Here is a 21,880-nt window from a genome sequence, read left to right as displayed (position 1 = left end):
GGTTTGGCTAACACCATAAATTTAGCAAACTCATAAACTAACTTCTCCTTACTCCCTACTTCTAATGGTGCCATCATTTCCATAGCCACTCAGGACCTAACGTTTTATGGTTCACTTTCATTCTTAACCTTTTGAATAATTCTTATATCAAACTGATAAATTCTGCTAATTCTCCTTTATGTCTTTGTACACATTTCATTCTTCATATTCTATTGCCACCATTGCAGAGTAGCTTCATGCCTACAGCACCAAAGTAGATTTCTAATATCATACAGTCTACTATAGCCTCACCCCAAATCATTTTTGTAAATTGCCACTGTCACTCCTCCCCACCCCCCCACCCCCCCACCCACCCCCCCCGGAGCATTCTTGGGCTGACAATAGCAATTATATTAGGGAAAGAACACAAAATAGGAAGGTTCCAGCTGTGAAATATCTATTAGTCTACTCACTAGAATTATCTTGGGAAGGTGACTTGGACATTCTGAGTCTTGATTCCCTCATATATTAAAAGTGAGCAATCTGTAGCCCCAGGATTGTTGCAAAGATTGAATGAGTTAGCTTGTAAATAGTGGTAATAACAAAATACCTATTTCATGGTACTGCTTAGTACATGTTTCTTGAATGAATAAATATATTCCTCTTTACCTCTTCCCCTTTATTTAGCTAATATGCTGCTTACAAGTTACTCTCTACTCAACATGATCAAATGCTTTTTCTCCTTCAAGGTAAGCTTCCATCTGAGCTGTTTTGTGACCTCTCCCTATTGACTTTACTTACCTCTATGGAATTCCTGATGGCTGATCTTGCCTTATATTGTTAGTTAGCTTTCTTGGTTTTCATGTACAATCATTTTCTTTAGGTAGATTGCACATCACTAGGGACCTACTTTATAAAAAGTATCAGGTGTTTCTTAGTGTGCTATTTGTAGTTGTGTGCGTTTGCTTGCTTTTCATTTTTGTTTTGGCTTGTGCGGAATTCTTTCCTTCTTTTTCTCATAAACGATATTCTTTCTTTTAGACATAAACCATTTTGACACCTCTAATCCTGTAGATCATCAGTTCCACTTGACCCCACCCACTGTCTCCAAGGGCACGCACATGACTAAGTAAGTACTTGCCAATTTCAGTAATTCACTCTTCTGCCCAAAGTGACTCACATAGGGCTTGTGAGCCAAGCAAAGCATGAGGGGCAATTATTATCCCACGGTAATTACAATGTAGAATTATATGAACTAGAGCAGTATTTTAAACGATACAGTTTGCAAACTAACCCAGTTGGGAGAAAAATAGGGTCAAGTGAAGAAGACAAAGAATAAAAGACTTACTCCTGGATCCTACTGTATAGAAATTTATCTCCAGTCTTTTCAGCCACATGGGCTCAAAGTTCTTTTTTTTTCCCTTAAGCTAACTTGTATTTTGTCACTTATAATCAAAAGAGAACTGTCTCATACAGTTGTGCTTTTTAACTATGAAGATAATATTTACTGCTCATTTTTGTAGCTTATTAATAAGGAGATTTAGACAAAGTGGACTACATAACACGAACACTCCTCACTAATGGAGAAAAAAGAAACAGAAGCACATTCTTTGTGACTATATAAATTTCATTATGTTGCTGTTTAAAGAAGCACGTATTTTATAATATTTAAAAAAGCTTCAAAGACCACTTCTGTATTCCAATCTGTAAAAAATATTTTCATTATGTTTATTATAAAAATATAAATGTTTCCACTACAAATCATTTTACATTAGTAAGAGGCCATCTACATCGTACGATATAAACTAAAGGAGTAATTTGTGAAAACACAAATTTAAAGTAAATACATATTGCCAATCATATCATATTTATACATGGCTTAATTGATACTTAGCACAGCATAAACTGGGCAAGTTGCTAGAAATAAATAATAAATGTAAATCAAATTTAAGATACAGAACAGATAATATGGTACATAACATTGTGAAGGGATGTGGTTTCATGTTTATTGAAAGACAACGCGGTTCCTGTACAAAGAGATGGCCATCAACATTCTAGTACCTCTACTCCACAGTTAAGAATCGTACACTGTTATGTTTACATATGTACAGGGTAAAAATTATGCAAAGTAAATTTATAAGAGGTAAGATAGAAAAATCATGGAAAAAACGAAGAGCAATATACCGTGGATATAACCTCTACTTTCAAATGGAAACCACAGCCAAAATAAGTGAAATAGATTCAACAATTCTCAACTTCTATTAATTCATGAAATGCACAGATTTTGAGGATGCTCAGAATGGTACCTAAGAAAGCAAATTCTAGTATGGGAAAAGATGATATTGAAGCCAGATTTAGGTCTTAATGAATATTCCACGACACAAACAAAACGTTTGATTAAAGAAGAATGTTTTTTAGCTGCTTCTAGCGGGCTTAAGTGAAATTTGTAATTAATTTCATAATCGCATATATCTTTTTAAAAAGTTCATGCTCTTATATATCCAATACAGAATCCTAGTAGGGTGATTTGACTATAAGGGATATTGCAGAAATCTAAGAAATAATTTCATACATGAAGGAACACAACCTAAGCCTTGTTACACTAAATTTACAACAGATTAGCACTTGTGGATTTTGATCTGTGACTGTAAGCTGTATAGTGTTCCATTTTGCATAAGAACATACAGGTTGCAGCTTTGATTTATTCATTCTATTCTTGTGACATATACACTTATTTCTTATTCCCATTACATGAGCATATCAGCATTAGAAAGAATATAGATAGAGCTAAAATGCTGCTTCGCAATATATTAGTGGCTAGATCTCCACCAGGTACATCGTTTCAAATATTACCAAGTACACTTATATTTGGCCCGTGTGGAGTAGTAAATCTAAGTTCTTCCAAGGAGAGATCTCTCTCCTGCCGACAGATTTTGAGTCATCTGTTAGATAACCAGCTATTTTTGAAAATTTTATGCTCAATAAAGGCAAAGGAGTTCAATGCTTCTAAGTTAGACATCAAAATTACAACAGGTGCATATCAGTGGAAGACTTTTAAAGATACTAATACCTGCTATTGATGATCTCCATGTTTAATTAAATTAACTAAACCCCAGTGATGCAGATGAGTAGTTTCGTTTTCATTATTCCCTATAAATAGCTCAACAAGTTTAAGCAAAGATATTAAGTGACATTTCAAAGCCAGTCAGTAAGTGATTTTTTGGCTCATGCGTTGGCCTATAGGCTTTATTGCCAATTGATGCAGCAATCTACATAGGATTCGAATTCTCTCCAGTGTAGCTATTCTCTATGCAGGAGCTCTAGCGTAGCCTATTTACTAATGGAGGGAGTTGATGGTCTGTCCTCTAAGCACCAGAGCAGGGCAGGTGTGTCATTGAGAATCCATGACATATAAGCCAGTATATCACACTAAATTAGGAGCATACAGTTTGTAATCAATGGAGAGACAACAATGGATAAGATAATTCAAGCTGAGAGATCTGGGTAGTGTATGAAGGGGTTTGGTTTCTTTCATTAATACAGAGATATAGGTACATATGAGCAGATGGTTCAGAAAATCTAGAAAGAAACCCATCATTCCCCATGTCTAGTTTACCATGTTTCCTACTGCTGACAATTTGAGACAACATTTGGCACTTGGCTGTAACAAATCCAAATTAAATCATCAAAGCATAAATAGAAAACAATAAAAACAATTCAAAAGAAAATAAATATGTACTTTTCTTAAAAATTAAGACACATTTTTACATGATAATACTTAAGGAAGCTAACAATTAAAAATATGTAGTACTTAAAACAACTACAAACTTCACTTCTATATGCTCTTAACAGATAAAAGAGAATAATACAGTGAAAAAGGTAGTATATATGGCCAGATAGTTTGAGGTATAAATTCCTCTATTTTGCTTGTTTTTAAAGAAACAAAATACCTGTTACAGATTTCTTCTGTGTATAAAAATATCACAAGTCTTTTCTTTTGTGGCTATTAGTAAACAGAGCCACTGTGTTCATTTTGTTATTACACTTGTTTTGCTTTTATGATAATCAGTTTATGGTCAATGGCTCTATGCTAGTTCTTCATCATTCCACGCTGAAGAATTTTAATTTAACCCACCAACTAATATAAAAAAGCAATTACAAAACAAAGTACACCCCCCCCTCCCATCCACTAAATGACAGGGGAAAATAAAGAGTTTTTCGATTCCGTTTTAAGGCATTTGTATTCATATCTGAGTGTCTTATTGGGCTTGGAACAGCATCTCCAGCATTATCATCTGTCTGTAGAACGATGCTACATCTTCCACAGCCACCACTTCCTTCCAGAAATAACACTTTACACTGGAACTGGACCACTTTTTGATTGTGTTTCTAGAGCTTTAATGCTACTGATGATTTTCTTCTGTGGACCAACCACAGTGACACCAACCTTTTTCATATCACTGTAAAAAAAAAGAAGAGCATGTCTGGTGAGAATCCTGGTTTCCTGGATAATATATGAGCAGAGGATTTTTAGTCAGCAAAGCTTGTACAGTAATGTAGCTCAGTGCTTTGAACCTAATTTTCTGATTTTTGCATCATCCACGTATTGTATCCTGACCAGTCCACCTATGTTCTTATGGAAGAATAGATGGTGTGGTGGGTTGACTACTGTCCCTTCAAAATTTCTGTCCATCTGGAACCTTACCATGTGACCTTACTTGGAAATGGGAGACTTTGCAGATATAATCAAGACAACGGATCAAGATGAGATCATTCTAGATTACTATGAGCTTTAAATCCAATGAGACTACCTTAGAATTTCACTTAGGGGGAAAAAAAGACCTAGCTAAGTATGTGGAAATGATTAATTAAATAACCTTGATTCAAATAATTTGTCTACATATTCACCTCTTTCAGGTCTTGACTCAAACACACCCCTCTCAGAAGGCCCTCTCTGACCTTCTTATTTAGTATTATAAAACCTCTTGAACCCATATCTGCATTTCCTATTTTCTTTTCTTGTTTTATTTTCTTCCAAAGCATTTATCACCATGCACTATAATACCTTTCTTTCTGACTTATTTATATTCTCTATCTTGTCCCACAAGTAGGTGAATTCCATATGAACGGGGATTCTTACTCATTTTGTACTCTGCTTATTAACCACACCCTGAACAATGGCTATTAATAGTAGGGGCTCATTATGTACTTAATAAAGAATGAACCAATACTCTAGAATATGTTTATCCAGGGAAGATGACAGAGGAGTAAAGTATCACTTAGCAAGAAGCATCGAGAATGGCATGAAGAAAAAGTATGCGTGCAAATATGTGCACGCACATGTACACACACACACACACACACACACACACACACACACAGAAGGGGCTCCTTTATACTGAACATAAAGGAAAGAATGAAAAATTGGGAGTTCAATTCTACAAAAATGGACCAATTGATTTCTTAAGAAATGAGTTCCCAAGCAACAAAGGTGTGCAAGCAGACACTAGGTACCATTTTAGAAGCAATTTACATGCTCTTAACACATCTGTTACATAAAATTCACCAAGACTGTGCTGCATTCCTATCACCTTGGCTGGGAATGAAATCCTGGTGACCTGCTGGTTACCTCCCTGCTGCCATTGAAGGGGCTGGTAAATTCTCAATGTACAACTTGTATCTTGCCTGAGTCCTCTTTGATTTTACTCCAGCAGCCTTATTTCATGAGGAAGGCTAATGGGGCGATATGGCTGCTCCTCTGTGTAACTGTGGATAATGAAACTCTCACTTAGAGTAATGTAGGTTATTTACATACATTGATCCCTGCTTCTGAGGTGTATTGTATGAGAAAACAATGCTTCCAGTGAAAGAGTAAAACATGCTATGATGTCTGGTCTGGACCTTTTTTATAGAACTGAAGCACCCATACCCCAGTAGCTAGAAAAAATAAGATGAAGGGTGTTCACAGATCGCTTTAGGACAGCTCTGAAGGGCCAGCCCAGCTCTGGGACTCTTGTTCCAATAAAAAGGGCCAAGTTTTCTCCTATAGCTCAATGCCCCCCTCATCACTTTTTAAAATACATATATATCCCAAATGCACTCCTCAAGAAATCTTGTGCATAAAACTGTTTCAGATTCTGTGCCTGAAACCGACATAAGTAATCAGATACATAATTTTGTATATATTCATTGCAAAGGATTACATTAGAAAAGATAAAGTACAGGGGCCTGAGTGGCTCAGTCTGTTAAGTGTCCAGCTCTTGATTTTGGCTCAGGTCATAATCTCATGGTTCGTGAGTTTGAGCCCCACGTCGGGTTCTGTGCTGACAGTACAGAGCATGCTTGGGATGCTCTCTCTCTGCCCCTCCCTGCCCCCAGGCATACTCTCTCACTCTCTCTCTCAAAAAAAAAAAAAAAAAAAAAAAAGATAATTATCTCTTTAGGTTATGCCTTAGCTGGGGTTTTATGTTCCCTCCATCCTCTCTACCCCTTCCAAAATGTCTTCTACCCAGCACCCTGCCACGTCCAAAATAGTTGTAAACATCCAGCTGCTGTAATCTAAATAACATTCCATGTGCTTATCTCATTTTGACTATCCTGTTCAGAAGAGCAATGGAAAAGTTCAAGTCTAAAGAGCAGCTCAAGATTGAGAACAGAAGTTAATAAGCGATCTGGCACTTCAAAGGCAAAGGCTAGGTGATGGCACTGTGAAAATGGCATCCAAGGGTGCAGGGTAATGGCATGTAGCAATTAATCTGCCTAATATTCATTCTCCACACTCAATTCTCTCTCAGTTTCTACAGTCCCTCTTGCCCTCTTTCATTCCCTTTTCACATTAACCTTCCTAAATCCAACTTAGGCTATGAAATAGTATGTTTTTAAAAAATGTGATTTGTACTGAACAAAACACATTTTCTGGATTTCACTTGAAAATTAGATGACTTGATTAGTAAATGAAGTCCCTACACTAACTGAAATAGATAATTATTTATTTGGATACGAAGCTTTATTGACTTTTGTCCTATGAGTTGAGAGTCTGGATAGAAGAACAAGAAAGTGAAAATCTTTTTTTAGGTATTTTGTCTTATTTCAGGAGAGCCTCTAGAGTTGTTTGGGCAAGAGAATCACTTCTGAATTGAGTCTGGATGGCACACACACACACAAAAGATTGAAAGGAAGAAAATTTAAACAAAAAAAGCCCAAGGTTACAAAAGGTAGGATGAATTATTGAGTTAGATATTTTACAGCATTTCAGTAAGAATGTTGCCTCATTAGATTTCCCCAAATTGTGTATTATATATACATCATATGTGTGTATATATATATATATATATATATATGTTAATTTTATGTTGTCCCTGAACTGAGGATAAAGGACAGGAGAAAGAACATTGTGGGGACTGAAATACAGAGAGATGTGAAACCGTCTGGCTCAGTGTGAAGGACACACCTGAAAGAGTCGAGTCTCCCAGGAAAAGTCAGCTTTCAACTTCAATGTACGTTCATGGGTTGTTGAAATAATAATAATAACAATAATAATTAAGTGAAAATATTCTCACCGACCAAAAAGAGCTTACCGTCCAACAATGCAGTGTTGAGACAAATACATTCTTAAGTCGGAAGTGTAACAAATGCTCCCACTTCATAGTCTTAAGCAAATAGCCTTCTTACCACACTCACAGCTTGTGACATCTGACTATATTTAAACTGTGAGCTAGCAGTTGATCATATTGACAACGTTCTGCTAATCCACTTCTGTAGAGGTTTCATTATCTAGAAGCTCTGGGTGTTGATGTTTGATGGAGAATAAACATTTGTGGACCTTTGCCTTTGAAAACCTGGCAGTGGTTCAAAATGGTCAACTTTGTGTTTGTTCTTTGTTAGGCTTCTGTGCTCTAAAGCAGGTGTCTTGTACAGTGTAACCCGAATTGTTTATATTATTAAAATGAGAATTTATAAAAATATTGAAAGACATGAATATATCCTGGGACTGTGTCTGATCAAAATAACTACCACAGAACCTCAAAGAGTATTGTTGATCGGGTCCGAAGTCCATTCAATAAACATTACGTTCCACTTCATACAGAAGTACCAACACATGTCAGGTACACGAGAGTGACTTTATTTTCCAGGAACAAATTCTCTTCTTAATAGTAACGTACCCTTCCTAAAAGTACTTTTGTGAACTTTAGGGTTTCTGATTGGAATGCTATGTCATAAATGCTAAGCTTTACCAATTTGTTAGGCACTTGTATCTCTATTAATTATACTGCATGCTCCTTTTTTTTTTTTAATGTTTTTTTAACGTTTATTTATTTTTGAGACAGGGAGAGACAGAGCATGAACGGGGGAGGGTCAGAGAGAGGGAGACACAGAATCTGAAACAGGCTCCAGGCTCTGAGCTGTCAGCACAGAGCCCGACGCGGGGCTCGAACTCACGGACCGCGAGATCATGACCTGAGCCAAAGTCGGCCGCTTAACCAACTGAGCCACCCAGGCACCCCTGCATGCTCCTTTTTGACATCTAATTTGTTGCTCTCCACAGTGACTTTGTTTAGATGACTGACAAGATGACAATGAAAGTCTTTAAATATTCAACATCTAAATATTAAAATATTGGATGGAGAGGATAAGACTTAAAGAAACTTGAGGGCACTACAGAGTTTATTTAATGTAACAAAGATTAAGGTAGGAGACTCTAACACAAAGATGGGCCTGGTCTCCAAACAGACCCTGTACACTACACAATTATGGATAATTAAAAAATAAATTTAACATTTATTCATTTTTTGATAGATACAGCATGAGTGGGGGAGGGGCAGAGAGAGAGGGAGACACAGAATCCGAAGCAGGCTCCAGGCTCTGAACTGACAGCACAGAGCCCGACGCGGGGCTCGAACTCATGGACTGTGAGATCATGACCTGAGCTGAAGTTGGACACCTAACCAACTGAGCCACCCAGGCGCCCCCAATTATGGATAATTTTAATGTATATGCCTGACACGAAACCTCTTTCTTTGGAATAGTCCTCTATCTTATCCTCAGAAATGGGTTCCTAGAGCTAAGTTCATGTTACCTTGTCCTGGGTCTTTTGATCATGGCACATGGCATATGATTTTTGAAGAGCCAACCTACAAGCAAGCGGGACTAGCTCACCAGAATTTCTCACCTGAGGACTGAGTCAAAAGACAGTTGGACCTTGGTCAGTTGAGGGACACACCAAGATTGTATGACCTAGGTCTGAGAAAACCATGTCTAGCCATGTGCGTAGACATGCAAAACAAAAAAAAAGTCACTGGGCATAAAAAAGAAAAGTATGATGCAGTTACATTAGGAAGTATATTAAATCGGCTCACATTCACAGAGAGATGGAGCATATGGCTTCTCGTTCTTCATTTTCCAGTTCCCAATTACTATACCCTGTGAATGGGGACTAATTTCATTGATTATTCATTGGATTCACCTGATTCTTTATAAACCTCCTTTACCCTTATGGCCATGTGTTCATATCAAAGGATTCCTATTAGCAAAAATCCCTGTCTAGGAAATACAGCACATTATACTTGGTTATTTTTGACATTTACACACAAAACCATAAATTAACACTCATTAATGCACGCTAATTATGCATATCCTGTGTTTCCAAACTTCCTATAAGCCTTTTAAGGAAAACAATACTATTATGTCTTAAACTTATTTATAACTTCATTTTCTAGCATGATATCCTTCATAGGGTAGACAATAATAGATGATGATATACAATTATTTAGTAGATGTGAAAACTACCTTTAGATTGTAGTGTGTTTTCCTGTATACCAGCTTATCCACTTAGTTCCTAATTTTCCATTTCCATAGAGGTTAAGCTTTGTTATCAATAATAGAAAATCACAAATGCAGGAATGCAGTTAACCATAATGCTATGTTTACTTATGTCCTAAATTAAGAACTTGGGTCATTGGGCTGGGAGTAGGGAACAGGTATATATCTGTTGGTCTATCTGAAGGAGGTCATAGTTCAATGGAAATACCTATTGTGGGGAGCTACGGTGAGGAAGGAAGACACATCAAGATACATAATTCTAGAAGTTGGCATTGACAAAGAGACCCAGGACCCAGCTCAGTGGTTATAGAAGACAGTAAGAACCTCAGAGTTTCAGCTAATATTTATATATATTATATATATTTATAATATTATATATATTTATAATTCATTAGTCCGAAACACGTATGTCCACTAGAAAGTTCAGAATCATTCGGTCTTAAAAGCTTTCCCTTACTCTGTGGAAATCTTGGCTATGGTGTCACAAGAACTGTACTCCACGCCTGTGAAGATTTCCTTGCACTGTGCTGTCCGGACACCATTAAGCCAGTCACCTGTTGTGCGGAAGGTAGTGATGTCGACATTGCTTTGGTCCAGAAGAAGGTTTGATGGCCTGCAAGAAAAGAAAACACCAAAGGAAGAGAGATCAGGAATCAGCAGAGTTGCTGCGTGTCAAAATTTGACACCAACATCAGCAGGAACTTCCAGACTTCATGTGGTGTTCCTGTTTATTTGTGGAATTTATCTGCCATGAAGGCTTCATCTGTTCAAGCTGGCAGCTTGCAAGAATACTGTGTAATCATCTTGTCTCAGTGCTTCCCTTTTCCACTCATGCCTGCTTTGTAAATCATTGAAACTATGCCAGTGGAATGCATAAATATATCCATACATACTTGGATAATTTATTTTCTTTAGCTATTAGCAAAGATGGTGGTAATTCAGGATACAGTTATAGGAGACATGACACACTGAATACTTTGCTTTATAGATGTTCATTTGTAGATATTGTACTGGTTGCTTTCTAAAGGACAGTTGAGCAACCTAGATTATACTTACAGCAGGACATAAAGTCAGCACAGATGAAAATAATGTCATACATGTCATTAACAATAACAATCACAAAAAGAATAGAAAAAATAGCTGAGTAACAATAAATGAAATTCTCACATCTATTGACAATATTAAATGGACTTCATGACATATAGAGAAAGATGAAAGAGAGAAAAATATCGGTACTGGTACTGTGACTGTGATTTATACTGCACAATACAATCACCATTAAGGGGAAACGTTTAGAATTGTTTTATATAATGACAGGTCTGACCATACATCTGTGACCAACTGCAAGATCTGGTGAATCTAAGGAACAGCAGGGACATGAAAGAAACAGAGGAGACCATATTTTCATTCTGGGAGAGCCAAAAGCAGCAGCCTATTGGTAAAATGCCCTTTGGGTGTTTTTTTCAGATCGCAATGACCCGTTAATTGTCCTTTGACTCATAAGACTGGGACCAGATAGACAACTGACTTTATTTTCTTCTCTTAAGGGAAGGAGCTTGAGCAAAAAGCACTAATGAAGCCCTTTGTTTTGAGATGAATAATAACAACAACAGCAACAATGATTGCATTGAACATTTACGAACACTTCTAATGTACTGGGGTCTATACTCCGCATAGTACACAGATAGGAAGGACTGTGATTCTTACAACAGGTACCAATGCTATGTCCCTATAATAGAAGTGGAAACTGAAACCGAAAGAGATTAATTCACACATCTGAGTTTCCTCAGGCAGAAGAGCCAGAGCTGGGATTTAGACACCAATTATTTTATTCCAAAGCCCACACTCTTGGCCACTATGCTATACCATTTAGGTGGAACTTAGTTCATATTGTTTTCTTTTAAGTTATTTATTTAAATTTACATTTATTTATTTAAATTTATGTGTATCTGAATTTATTTAAGTTCCATGATGTGGGCTCTTTAACTTTTATATTCCACAAAGTGTAGTGGTCCAGTGCACAGACACTGGAACCATAAGGCTTGGGTTGAATCCTGGTTATAGCACATACTATCTGTGTGATCTTCAGTGATTTCTTATCTTGTCTGCTTTCTCACCTGTAAAATGGGAATGATGAACACAAGAGATTTCACACAACTGAAGATTAATGAATTTTAAAAAAGATTGCTTACGCAAGGAATACTCAGAGATGTGGACATATAATATGCTATCGGTTAGCTATTTGTTACTCTGACATAAGGTAACACATCTTGTCAAATGGTTGAAGGTTTTAAAACTTCAAAAAGAAAATAACACAATAAGTCCCAGTTTATAAAAGCTGCTGGAAGTGTGGTATTCTTGTTAATGATCTTTCTGAGCAATTAAAAGTTTAGTCATGTATAATCTTATGAGCATAATAGGGCAACAACCTTGTAAAGCAGGTATAATTGGGGGCCTCATTTGAATAGCCAATAACTTTTACAACCTCACAATCATTCTATAACCAATGCTTGCAAATGGATATGCTATTCTGATTTCTGTAGTTTCTGTTTTCATTACTGCAGTAAAATATATTACTAACATTGAAACTGTGTGTCATAACCTAATCTTTAACTTATAATTGAGAAGGTGCATTTAGATTTGTACTTTTTTAGAGTTACCATGCAGAATCTTTCATGTTTTATGATACTGCAGTTGAATTTGATCAGCATTGAGCTCTTAAAACTTTTTAAAATTATTATTTTAAAAATCTCCAATATTAGGATTTGTTAACTAAACTTTGCATTTTCTTAAATGTTAAAAATTAATGCTTTGCCTGAATGAAATCTGTTTTTTGAAGTTCTTAAATTCAATATTTACAATTATCAGAGGATATCAAAACAAATGAAGACTATACTACCATGGATTTGTCCTTGTTTTAGAAACAAATTCAGCTCTCTAAAGTACCAATTCAATAATATTTTTAGAAACAGCATGAAATAACAAAGTGAACCATCTTGATGAAATTAAACTGCATAGTGTTTTATCAATGAATACTAACCATTGATTATCATCTAGGAAATGTGGTAAAGCTCATATTCTCATGAGAAAATCTTTCTGTAGAGCAAATCTACAAATATGCCAACTCTACCCACATTTAAAAGCAATTTTTAATTAGGAGATTTCTATCACTATTGATAATATTTCTCCAACTCACTCCCTGATACATAGGAAACAAGTTAACATTCTCAAATCTGAACAAATTTGTACCATGTCCTAACCCTGCATGCTGTTGGTGGAGACACATGAAAAAATGTAAATGGACTATCCATCTGGATTTTGATGGGGATATATGGAATGTGTTTGATAAAAATAAGTTTTTAACTAATTTTTTTATTTGATAAAAGTGAAATATTAAGGAAATTTTAATACTGAGTTGAAGAAAAAGTTGGCAACATGACAGTATGGTTCTGTCTATATTTTCATCTTGTGTGGAAAATATAGATCGATAGCTACTTTCCTTTTTCTCATGATCATTTGTAGAGAGGGAGACAGCTGAAAATGGAGGACTTTTGAGACCTTCTTTCCATGAGACTAAACTCAACTATTTCAATCTTCTCTACCTCAAGTATTTAATTTATAAATTAAAAATTAAACTTAAAGAGAATGTAACATATTTATATATTATGGTTTAATTTTAACTAATAATCAGAGGTTATCTTAAAAAAAGGAAAAAAAGATGGGGCGCCTGGGTGGCTCAGTCGGTTAAGCGGCCGACTTCGGCTCAGGTCATGATCTCATGGTCCGTGAGTTCGAGCCCCGCGTCGGGCTCTGTGCTGACAGCTCAGAGCCTGGAGCCTGCTTCTGTTTCTGTGTCTCCCTCTCTCTCTGCCCCTCCCCCATCCGCGCTCTGTCTCTCTCTGCCTTTCAAAAATGAATAAATGTTAAAAAAAATTAAAAAAATAAAAAAAGGAAAAAAAGAAACAAAAATTAGAAATGATTTTTAAAAATCATTGATTTCTCCAAGGAATACCTAGAAAACTACAAAATATAACATTTTATAAATTATTCTCTCCTGGGGCATATGTATAAATAGTTCTCTATGATTCTTTAAATTATTCAACTGAAAAAAAGGCTTATTTTAATAATTATAAATTTCTTGCCTTTGTTTTTTTTTTTTCCCTAGGATTTTGAGGAATCACAGATACAGATATACAGGCTAGATTCCAAAATTTACACGATATTCTTGGATTGTTTTAGCATGACGCTCATGGGTAAAATAGCCTTTGTCACTAGCCAGCATTAGATGTAACATTGGACCCTCTGGGTAAGCCACTGAATTAGTAAACAAAATTGATAGGAATAACATTAAATCAGGTGTAAGAAATTTTGATAAGAAAAATGAAGTCATACGTAGAAGACAATGATATATTAAACCATCTATAGGCATATGTGCACATGCACACAGGCACACACCACAGCTTGGATTTCTACAGTAGCTGTAGCATAGACTCTAATGTCGACTCTTGTCGACTCTTGGTCCCATGAACAGCAATACTCCTTTATTTATGGGTTTGTGGGTATGAAGAATCAAACCCCAGGACATTTATTCAGAATATTTATGAACTGTGCCTAATAGCAAAATGCAGAGTTTTTTTTCTTCTTAGTTCAAAATGGTTTGTATTTTTAAACTCAACACTATAGCCAGACTCAACAAGAGTTTAGAGAAAATTAGTATAAACAAATTGAAATAGAACAGGATGTGCAGATTAGGGATTAGAGTGACCCCAACTGAGTTTTTCTGTTTATTACTTGGATCAAAGTACAATGAAGACAAAGAATGGCCTAATTTTAATGCCAGTGACCTCAGAATAACCAGCCCTGCAAAGTATCATTTTTCCACTTCCAGGATTTCTCTTGGGAATTCAAATAAAAATTGGTTCCTTTCCTCCTCTGAGAGGACATCTGGAGAGTTTATCAATGGATAGGAATTTGTCTCTCACTGTGAAGAGCCTGTGATGTCTCTTCATGCGCACCAAGGGAATGTGGGCTTTTTGAGCAGCTGCAGGCATTGGGTTTTTTTTTTTTTTTTTTTTTTTTTTTTTTTAGACCCAGCCCCAGACTTGGGTCTGAAGGGGAAATTTATAGGCTGGGTGATGTGCACTGTGAGCTCACACTTTTACTAGACAAATTAGATAGGTTTCAATCCATGCAGCTGTAAACGATGTCCTGCAGAGTTCCACCTGATCTTTTACAGCTTTTCATAAATCAGTACCTACTGGCCGCAGACCGCAGTCATTAAAAAGAAATCATGGAAATTACATGTTTGCTCAGGGGAAGCAAAAAATAACTTTCCTCCCCTTCTCTCTCCCTCCTTGTATTTAGGTTTGTGAATTATTCCTTTATGGGTTTTCATACTGTTGCATTAAAGACGTATACATATATTTTCTTCTGATTAAATCCTATTTTACCTGCAAAAGGTTTCATACCAATTAGCACCTGATATTGGGCACCCAATGTCAATAAACAACTGTCACTCCCAAGAAAATATTCTCATAATGATGTTACTTCAATATTGCTTTAGAATTCCAAACCACTAGGATTGAACGTTATCTTTTTATATCATGAAAAGACTCCTTTTGGTATACAAAGGGCTTTATCTTTCATGAATAAAAACAGTAATGAATACACATTCCCTGAATAAGTAAGTGGATGCCAACTGAGTTTAGAAGTAAATATCAATAATACTGGAGATGTATGTTATACCACTGTAATTATCTACTTATTGTCTGTTCTGAACAGTTTCAGGAAATATATTTACTCAAGAATAGTTTCTTAAAGGCAGAATATTAATTATATCTATCTTTATTATTGTCTGAAATTAGTAATCTAATTTTCCAATATCTTTTATAATTTATTGTTGATTTTTTTAATTTGAAATGGTGCCTTCTCATCATATTTCAGGGGGAAAATCTTTTATTTACCAATTTTTTAAAATGTGGATTTATTACAATCTTGATCTTTTTATATCGAACATTAAAAATTCCAGATAAAGTTTAAGCAAATTTAATTTGTCATCAGTAACTAAGAATCCTTTTTGAGTATATAGAGTTCCCAACAGGGGAGTAGGATATACACGACACATTAAGGTGAAGTACAGTCGCTGTGTTTATTTTAATTATCTTTAGGCCTTAAGGATAAGAATCTTAGCAGTTATAGCTATTACAGCTGGTTTAATTCCTCCCAGTGGCAAAATTACCTACTTTGATTTTTAAGATTAAAAAAAAAAATCACCTGGGTATTTGGCATATTTGCTTCCCTCTAAAAAGTTCTGTATAATATTTGATTAGTGAGGAAAGTCACCCTGTCAGTTTCAGAATTGGAGGTCAAAGTCACATGGAGAAATAGACTGTTTTTTTGGTTGTTAGACTTCTTTTAAAGGATGCAGTAGTTGTCAAAATACTTACTCTCAAAAAGAATTATATTTTGTTCTCTTAGCGATCAGAAGCTTTGATTCATACTAATTTAGTGACATTAACAGGGAAAAATTACTAGTATTGCTCCATTTATCTTGCAAGTTAATAAATATGAGTCCCTTTAAAGATAGTGATCGATGCAATGGAACAATATAGTTAAATCATTTCAATAAGTTAACTAAGTACAACTGGATCTCCAGAACTTCATTGTGCGATCTGAAGAGAAACCAGAGTATCCAGAACTTCATTGTAAATTACTATTAAATATATTGTTTAAGATCTTATGCCATGAGGGGTGCCTGGGTGGCTCAGTCGGTTAAGCGTCCAACTTAAGCTCGGGTCATGGTCTCACAGTTTGTTGAGTTGGAGCCCCGCACTGGGCTCTGTGCTGACAGCTCAGAGCCTGGAGCCTGCTTCAGATTCTGTGTCTCATTCTCTCTCTGCCCCTCCCCCACGTGTGCTCTATCTCTGTCTCTCAAAAATAAATAAAAATGTAAACAAACAAACAAAAAGATCTTATGCCATGAATTTGGTTACCTTCACTTTAGACCTCCATTCTAAATATATGGAATGTATTTAATTCTTTGTAACAAAAATGTGTTTTCCATAAATTTATAATACTATTAAATAATATAACTGCCTGGAGTATGAAAGTTCTGTGAATTTAAAAATAATTGATCTATTTCATTTTATATACAAAAGTATCCAAAAATTAAAGAGGCCATCTTATTGCCTGAATGGAAGTGAATTAATTCATCTCTCATTTTTCTCTATTGTTAACCTTCTTTATTTTTAATTTAGCTATATTCATAGAAATAATTTATTTAAATTCAGGAGCTATATCTTATATACAATGTAAAGGCAATTGAATATTTATATAATATAAAAATGTATATCATGACATTAATTTAAATAGTATAAAACTAATCCTTCAAAATAGTCTCTTTTAAAAAATGAATTTTGTATATTTCTCCTATCTGTATAACTAAATTACATGTTAGGAAGTAAGAGAAAATTTATCACTGTAAGACCATTTTCAATTTATTTTTATAGAACTGTTTTCTATCAAGAAATTAAAAAAAATTATTTAAATCCAAGTTAGTTAACATATAGTATAATAATGGTTTCAGGAGTAGAATTTAGCGATTCATCACTTACATGTAACACCTAGTTCTTATCCCAACAAGTATCCTTCTTAATGCCCATCACCCATTTAGTCTGTTCCCCTACCCAACACCCTTCCAGAAACCCTCGGTGTGTTCTCTGTATTTAAGATTCTCTTACAGTTCGCATTTCTCTTTGTTTTTATCTTATTTTTCCTTCCATTCCCCTATGTTCATCTGTTTTGTTTCTTAAATTCCACATGTGAGTGAAATCATATGATATTTTTCTGCCTTATTTTGCTTAGCATTATACATCCTAGTTCCATCCACATTGTTGCAAATGGGAAGATTTCATTCTTTTTTATTGCTGAGTAATATTCAATTGTATATATATATACCACATCTCCTTTATCTATTTGTCAGTCAGTGGACATTTGGGCTCTTTCCATAATTTGGCTATTGTTGATAGCACTGCTATAAACATTGGAGTGCATGTGCCACTTCAAATCAGGATTTTTATATCCTTTGGATAAATACCTAGTAGCACAATTGCTGGGTCATAGGGTATCTCCATTTTAAACTTTTTGAGGAACCTCCATACTGTTTTCCAGAGCAGCTGCACCAGTTTTCATTCCCACCAGCAGTGCAAAAGGGTTCCTCTTGCTCTGCATCCTCGCCCACATCTGTCGTTGCCTGAGTTGTTGATTTTAGCCATTCTGACAGGTGTGAGGTGGTATCTCATTGTGGTTTTGATTTGTATTTCTCTGATGATGAGTCATGGTGAACTCCTTTTTATCTGTCTGTTAGCCATCTGGATGTCTTCTTTAGAAAAGTGTCTGTTCATGTCTTCTGCCCATTTCTTCACTGGATTATTTGTTTTTGGGTGTTGAGTTTGATGAGTTCTTTATAGATTTTGAATAGTAACCCCTTATTTAATATGCCATTTGCAAATATCTTCTTTCATTCCATCCGTTGTCTTTTGGTTTTGTTGATTGTTTCCTTTGGTGTGCAGAAGCTTTTTATCTTGATGAAGTACCAATAGTTCATTTTTGCTGTTGTTTTCCTTGCCTCCATAGACATGTCTAGTAAGAAGTTGCTGTGGCTCAGGTCAAAGAGATTGTTGCCTGTTTTCTCCTCTAGGCTTTTGATGGTTTTCTATCTTACATTTAGGTTTTTCATTTATTTTGAGTTCATTTTTGTGGATGGTTGTAAGAGAGTGGTCTATGTTCATTCTTCTGCATGTCGCTGTCCAGTTTTCCCAACACCATTTGCTGCTTTTATTCCATTGGATATTCTTTCCTGCTTTGTCGAAGATGAGTTGGCCATATGTTTATGGGTCCATTTCTGGGTTCTCTATTCTGTTCCATTGACCTGAGTGTCTTTTTTGTGCCAGTACCATACTGTCTTGATGATTACAGCTTTCTAATAGAGCTTGTCAAAAACTTCTTTAAGAAAGATTTCTTCAATTCTTAAAATGGGAGGGAGTTTTATTTTTACCATTTTCTATATGTACATTATATTTGTATTTTTTTCTAAATTTCTCAAAAACACTGTCTTCACCCTGCTTATTCATTATTTAATTATAACTAAACCTCTTAAAATTTTGTATCTCATTTATCACTCTAAAATAATCAAAATATTCCTCTAAAAAGAAACCAATGTTATGCTCACTGCTTAACTGAATGGCTTTCTTTCTTCAGTTGTATTTTTGTTTGCTCACTCTTCAGCAGCTTTTGATAACACACTTCATTCTATCCACTTTTGGAAAATTCCTTGAGCTGCGGATTCCGTAATGGTCTAAGTCACATGTGTAATTCTATTCCTTGTTTCTACTAACCATTTCATATTCTTCTGCTCTGTGATTGGTACTGTTCCCCACAGCTTAAAGAGACCATTTTCTTTCTCTCTGGGTAGAAGTTTATGCAGTGGCTTACTGTTTTGAGATAGTTTTGAATGTTTCATACCGTTTTCCTTTTAGGATTTCCATCCAATGGCATTAATTGGCTCCACAATCCCCTCATAAGGTGCCTGAAATCCTCATGAGCTACCATAGCATCTTATTACATAGGATGGAAGCATATACCCATTTCAATTATCTTCTTGGCTCTTGCACACATTTTAGTTAGTGACTTCTGGACTAAATGACTGAGGCATTTTAGAAGTTTCAGAAAGATTCCTAGATAATAGGGCACCCCAGAGGCAGCAAGGAGAAGCTCAAAAGTTCAATCTGGAAGATTGGGAGGAGGGATGACTCATTGGCGACCTGTATGAACCAACACTCTTGGAGTGTTCAGAGATTAAAATCTCTATTTGGAGGTTAAAATCTGTTGATAATCCAAGGGCACCTGGGTGGCTCAGTTGGTTGAGTGTCTGGCTCTTGATTTCGGCTCAGGTCCCGATCTCATGGTGTGTCAGTTCGAGTCCTGCAACCGGCTCTGTATTGATGGTGCAGAGACTGCTTGGGGTTCTTTCTCTCCACCCCTCCTCTCCTCCTTGCGTTCTCTTTCTCTCTCTCTTAAAATAAACTTAAAAAAATATAAAAAAATCTCTTCAAAATCCATATGAGAACTTTAACTAGAAATTAAAATTTTAGAAAAAAAATAGGTATATTTATGGTAAAACCCAGCATTCCTAGATTGAGATTTGTACTATTAAGCAAGTTTCTATGAGTTTTTTTTTCTTTATAGAGAGAAGGTTCTAAATTGATTATCCAGTTTTAATGGCTCCCCAGTTTGAGATATAAACTTCTAGTTTCTTGCAGGACTTGGTCTCATTGTTCCAAAGTGCTCATCTGCCTTGCAGACCTGTTCTTCCTAACGCCCTTCCTATGCTGTCAGCGAAAGCACTGTTCTTATCGTCCTCCATGTTCAAAACCTGGAAGTACTCTCCGATACTTTCCCTGTCACTCTGCACATCTCATTGGCCACCATGTCCTATAATACTTCAGGAAATTTTTTTGAATTCACATCTTTTCCTTTTATTTCCTCTGCTCTACTCTAGAGGAAGTCCTTTCTTAGACTACTGAAATCAATCACCTTCAAAATCCTTATTACCAACCTCTTCACCTCCAGTTCTTAGGTATAGCTGCCAGAGAATTATTCCATAGGCATAGAACTACATATCCTTTAAGTATCTTCAATGGCTCCTCTTTTCCTCAAAGACAAAAGTCCAGATTTTTTTTTTTTTTTTTTTTTTTTTTTTTAGAGACAGACATACAGTCAGACAATTTCAAGTGGGCTCCACGCTCGGTGTGGAGCCTGATTAGAGTTTGATCTCACGGACCATGAGATCATGACCTGAGCTGAAATCAAGCCACCCGACTGAGCCACTGAGGCGCCCCCAAAGCCCAGATTTCTAATGACATTAAATCTTCCATTATATGATGAAATAATCGATCAGGCTCTTTCTTCATACTATATTCCAGCAGAATTGTATTATGCAATAAAATTTGGAAGGATCCTAAGTTTTTGTGTGTCTTTCTTTTTTGCACAGTGTTCCCCTAGTATTAACGCTGTTATGTGCTCACAGAAATTTCATCCACCATTCAGAAGGTACTTCTTCTCTGCAACTGATCACCACAGGGCATAGTACAATGCCTTGCACAAAGTAACTGCTAAATAAACATCTGTGGTTTCATTTTGATGTACTGTCTAAACTTCAAATTCATGTATGTCTCCTCTAATTATACTACTTTTAGGAAAAGAAATCAATTACTAGAAGACAAACATGGCATAAAATTTAATATAACTTTCCTTCTCTCCTTACCACCGTTTCCAACATCCAAGTAAGTTTTTAGCACGCACACCTTGTTCACGGGCTCATATACCTTTCCACTTCCAGCAGTGATAGACACCAAGAAACTCTTAGACTCTCTGGGAAAGATTCTGTTACGAATCATCAACTCTACTGAAGGCTCAGAAGTGAAATGATGCATTATAAAAGGATTTCTGTAATAATATATGAAATAAAGTTTGCCACAAAACTAACTCAACTCAGGATGACTCTGGAAAACATCATCCCTATAGGAATGATAGAATAATGTTATTTTTCCATAGGACTTTCTAGGCATAACTCTGTACATTGATCTAGAGAAGTCATTCAGAAACCTGAAGTCTTGGTGTCATTCACAAACTCAGATTGTGATGGGCTCCTAGTGTGTTTGGAGGAGGATGTTTTTGAAGTTGGGGTGGCAGAAAGACATGAAATTTTGCTGAGAAGAAAATTTTAAGCTTTTAGTATTATGACTAACATCTGCAGAAACCTACATAATGAATAGAAAAAAAAACTAGAATATTCTCTAAAAATCGTGTATCTATTGAAATGGACATTTATTATTTTAGAAAATGTATACTCATGTACTTAATAGATATTACTGAATTCCCAGTACCAACCCGCTACTGGTAATACAAGAGAAGCATGGCATCGAATCTCACAGGGCTTAGGATTATCGGAGAAATAGATACTTAAAAAGAGAAAAAACACAAGTGAGTTAAAACCGTGATGGCACTCTGTATAAAAAATAAT

The 21,880-nt window shown here is 35.7% G+C and overlaps 1 protein-coding gene across 3 annotated transcripts in view; it reads right to left on the bottom strand.

Moving 5' to 3' along the window:
- Positions 1 to 1,684: 1,684 nt before the first annotated feature.
- The window catches only part of EPHA3 (EPH receptor A3), a 355,221-nt gene continuing 335,025 nt past the window's right edge, over positions 1,685 to 21,880 (bottom strand). For all 3 annotated transcript variants that reach the window (XM_019429956.2, XM_019429955.2, XM_053903238.1), the window contains exons 16-17: positions 10,256 to 10,411; positions 1,685 to 4,439 (exon numbers count right to left, since the gene is read on the bottom strand). In XM_019429956.2, the coding sequence (XP_019285501.2) occupies positions 4,334 to 4,439; positions 10,256 to 10,411 (262 nt within the window). In that variant the 3' untranslated portion in view covers positions 1,685 to 4,333. The remainder of the gene's footprint in view (positions 4,440 to 10,255; positions 10,412 to 21,880) is intronic.

The sequence above is a fragment of the Panthera pardus genome, unplaced genomic scaffold (assembly GCF_024362965.1).
Source record: "Panthera pardus isolate Hobbes unplaced genomic scaffold, ASM2436296v1 HiC_scaffold_16, whole genome shotgun sequence".
In the NCBI taxonomy this organism is placed as follows: Eukaryota; Metazoa; Chordata; class Mammalia; order Carnivora; family Felidae; genus Panthera; species Panthera pardus.
This window is presented reverse-complemented; position numbering and strand designations above follow the sequence as displayed.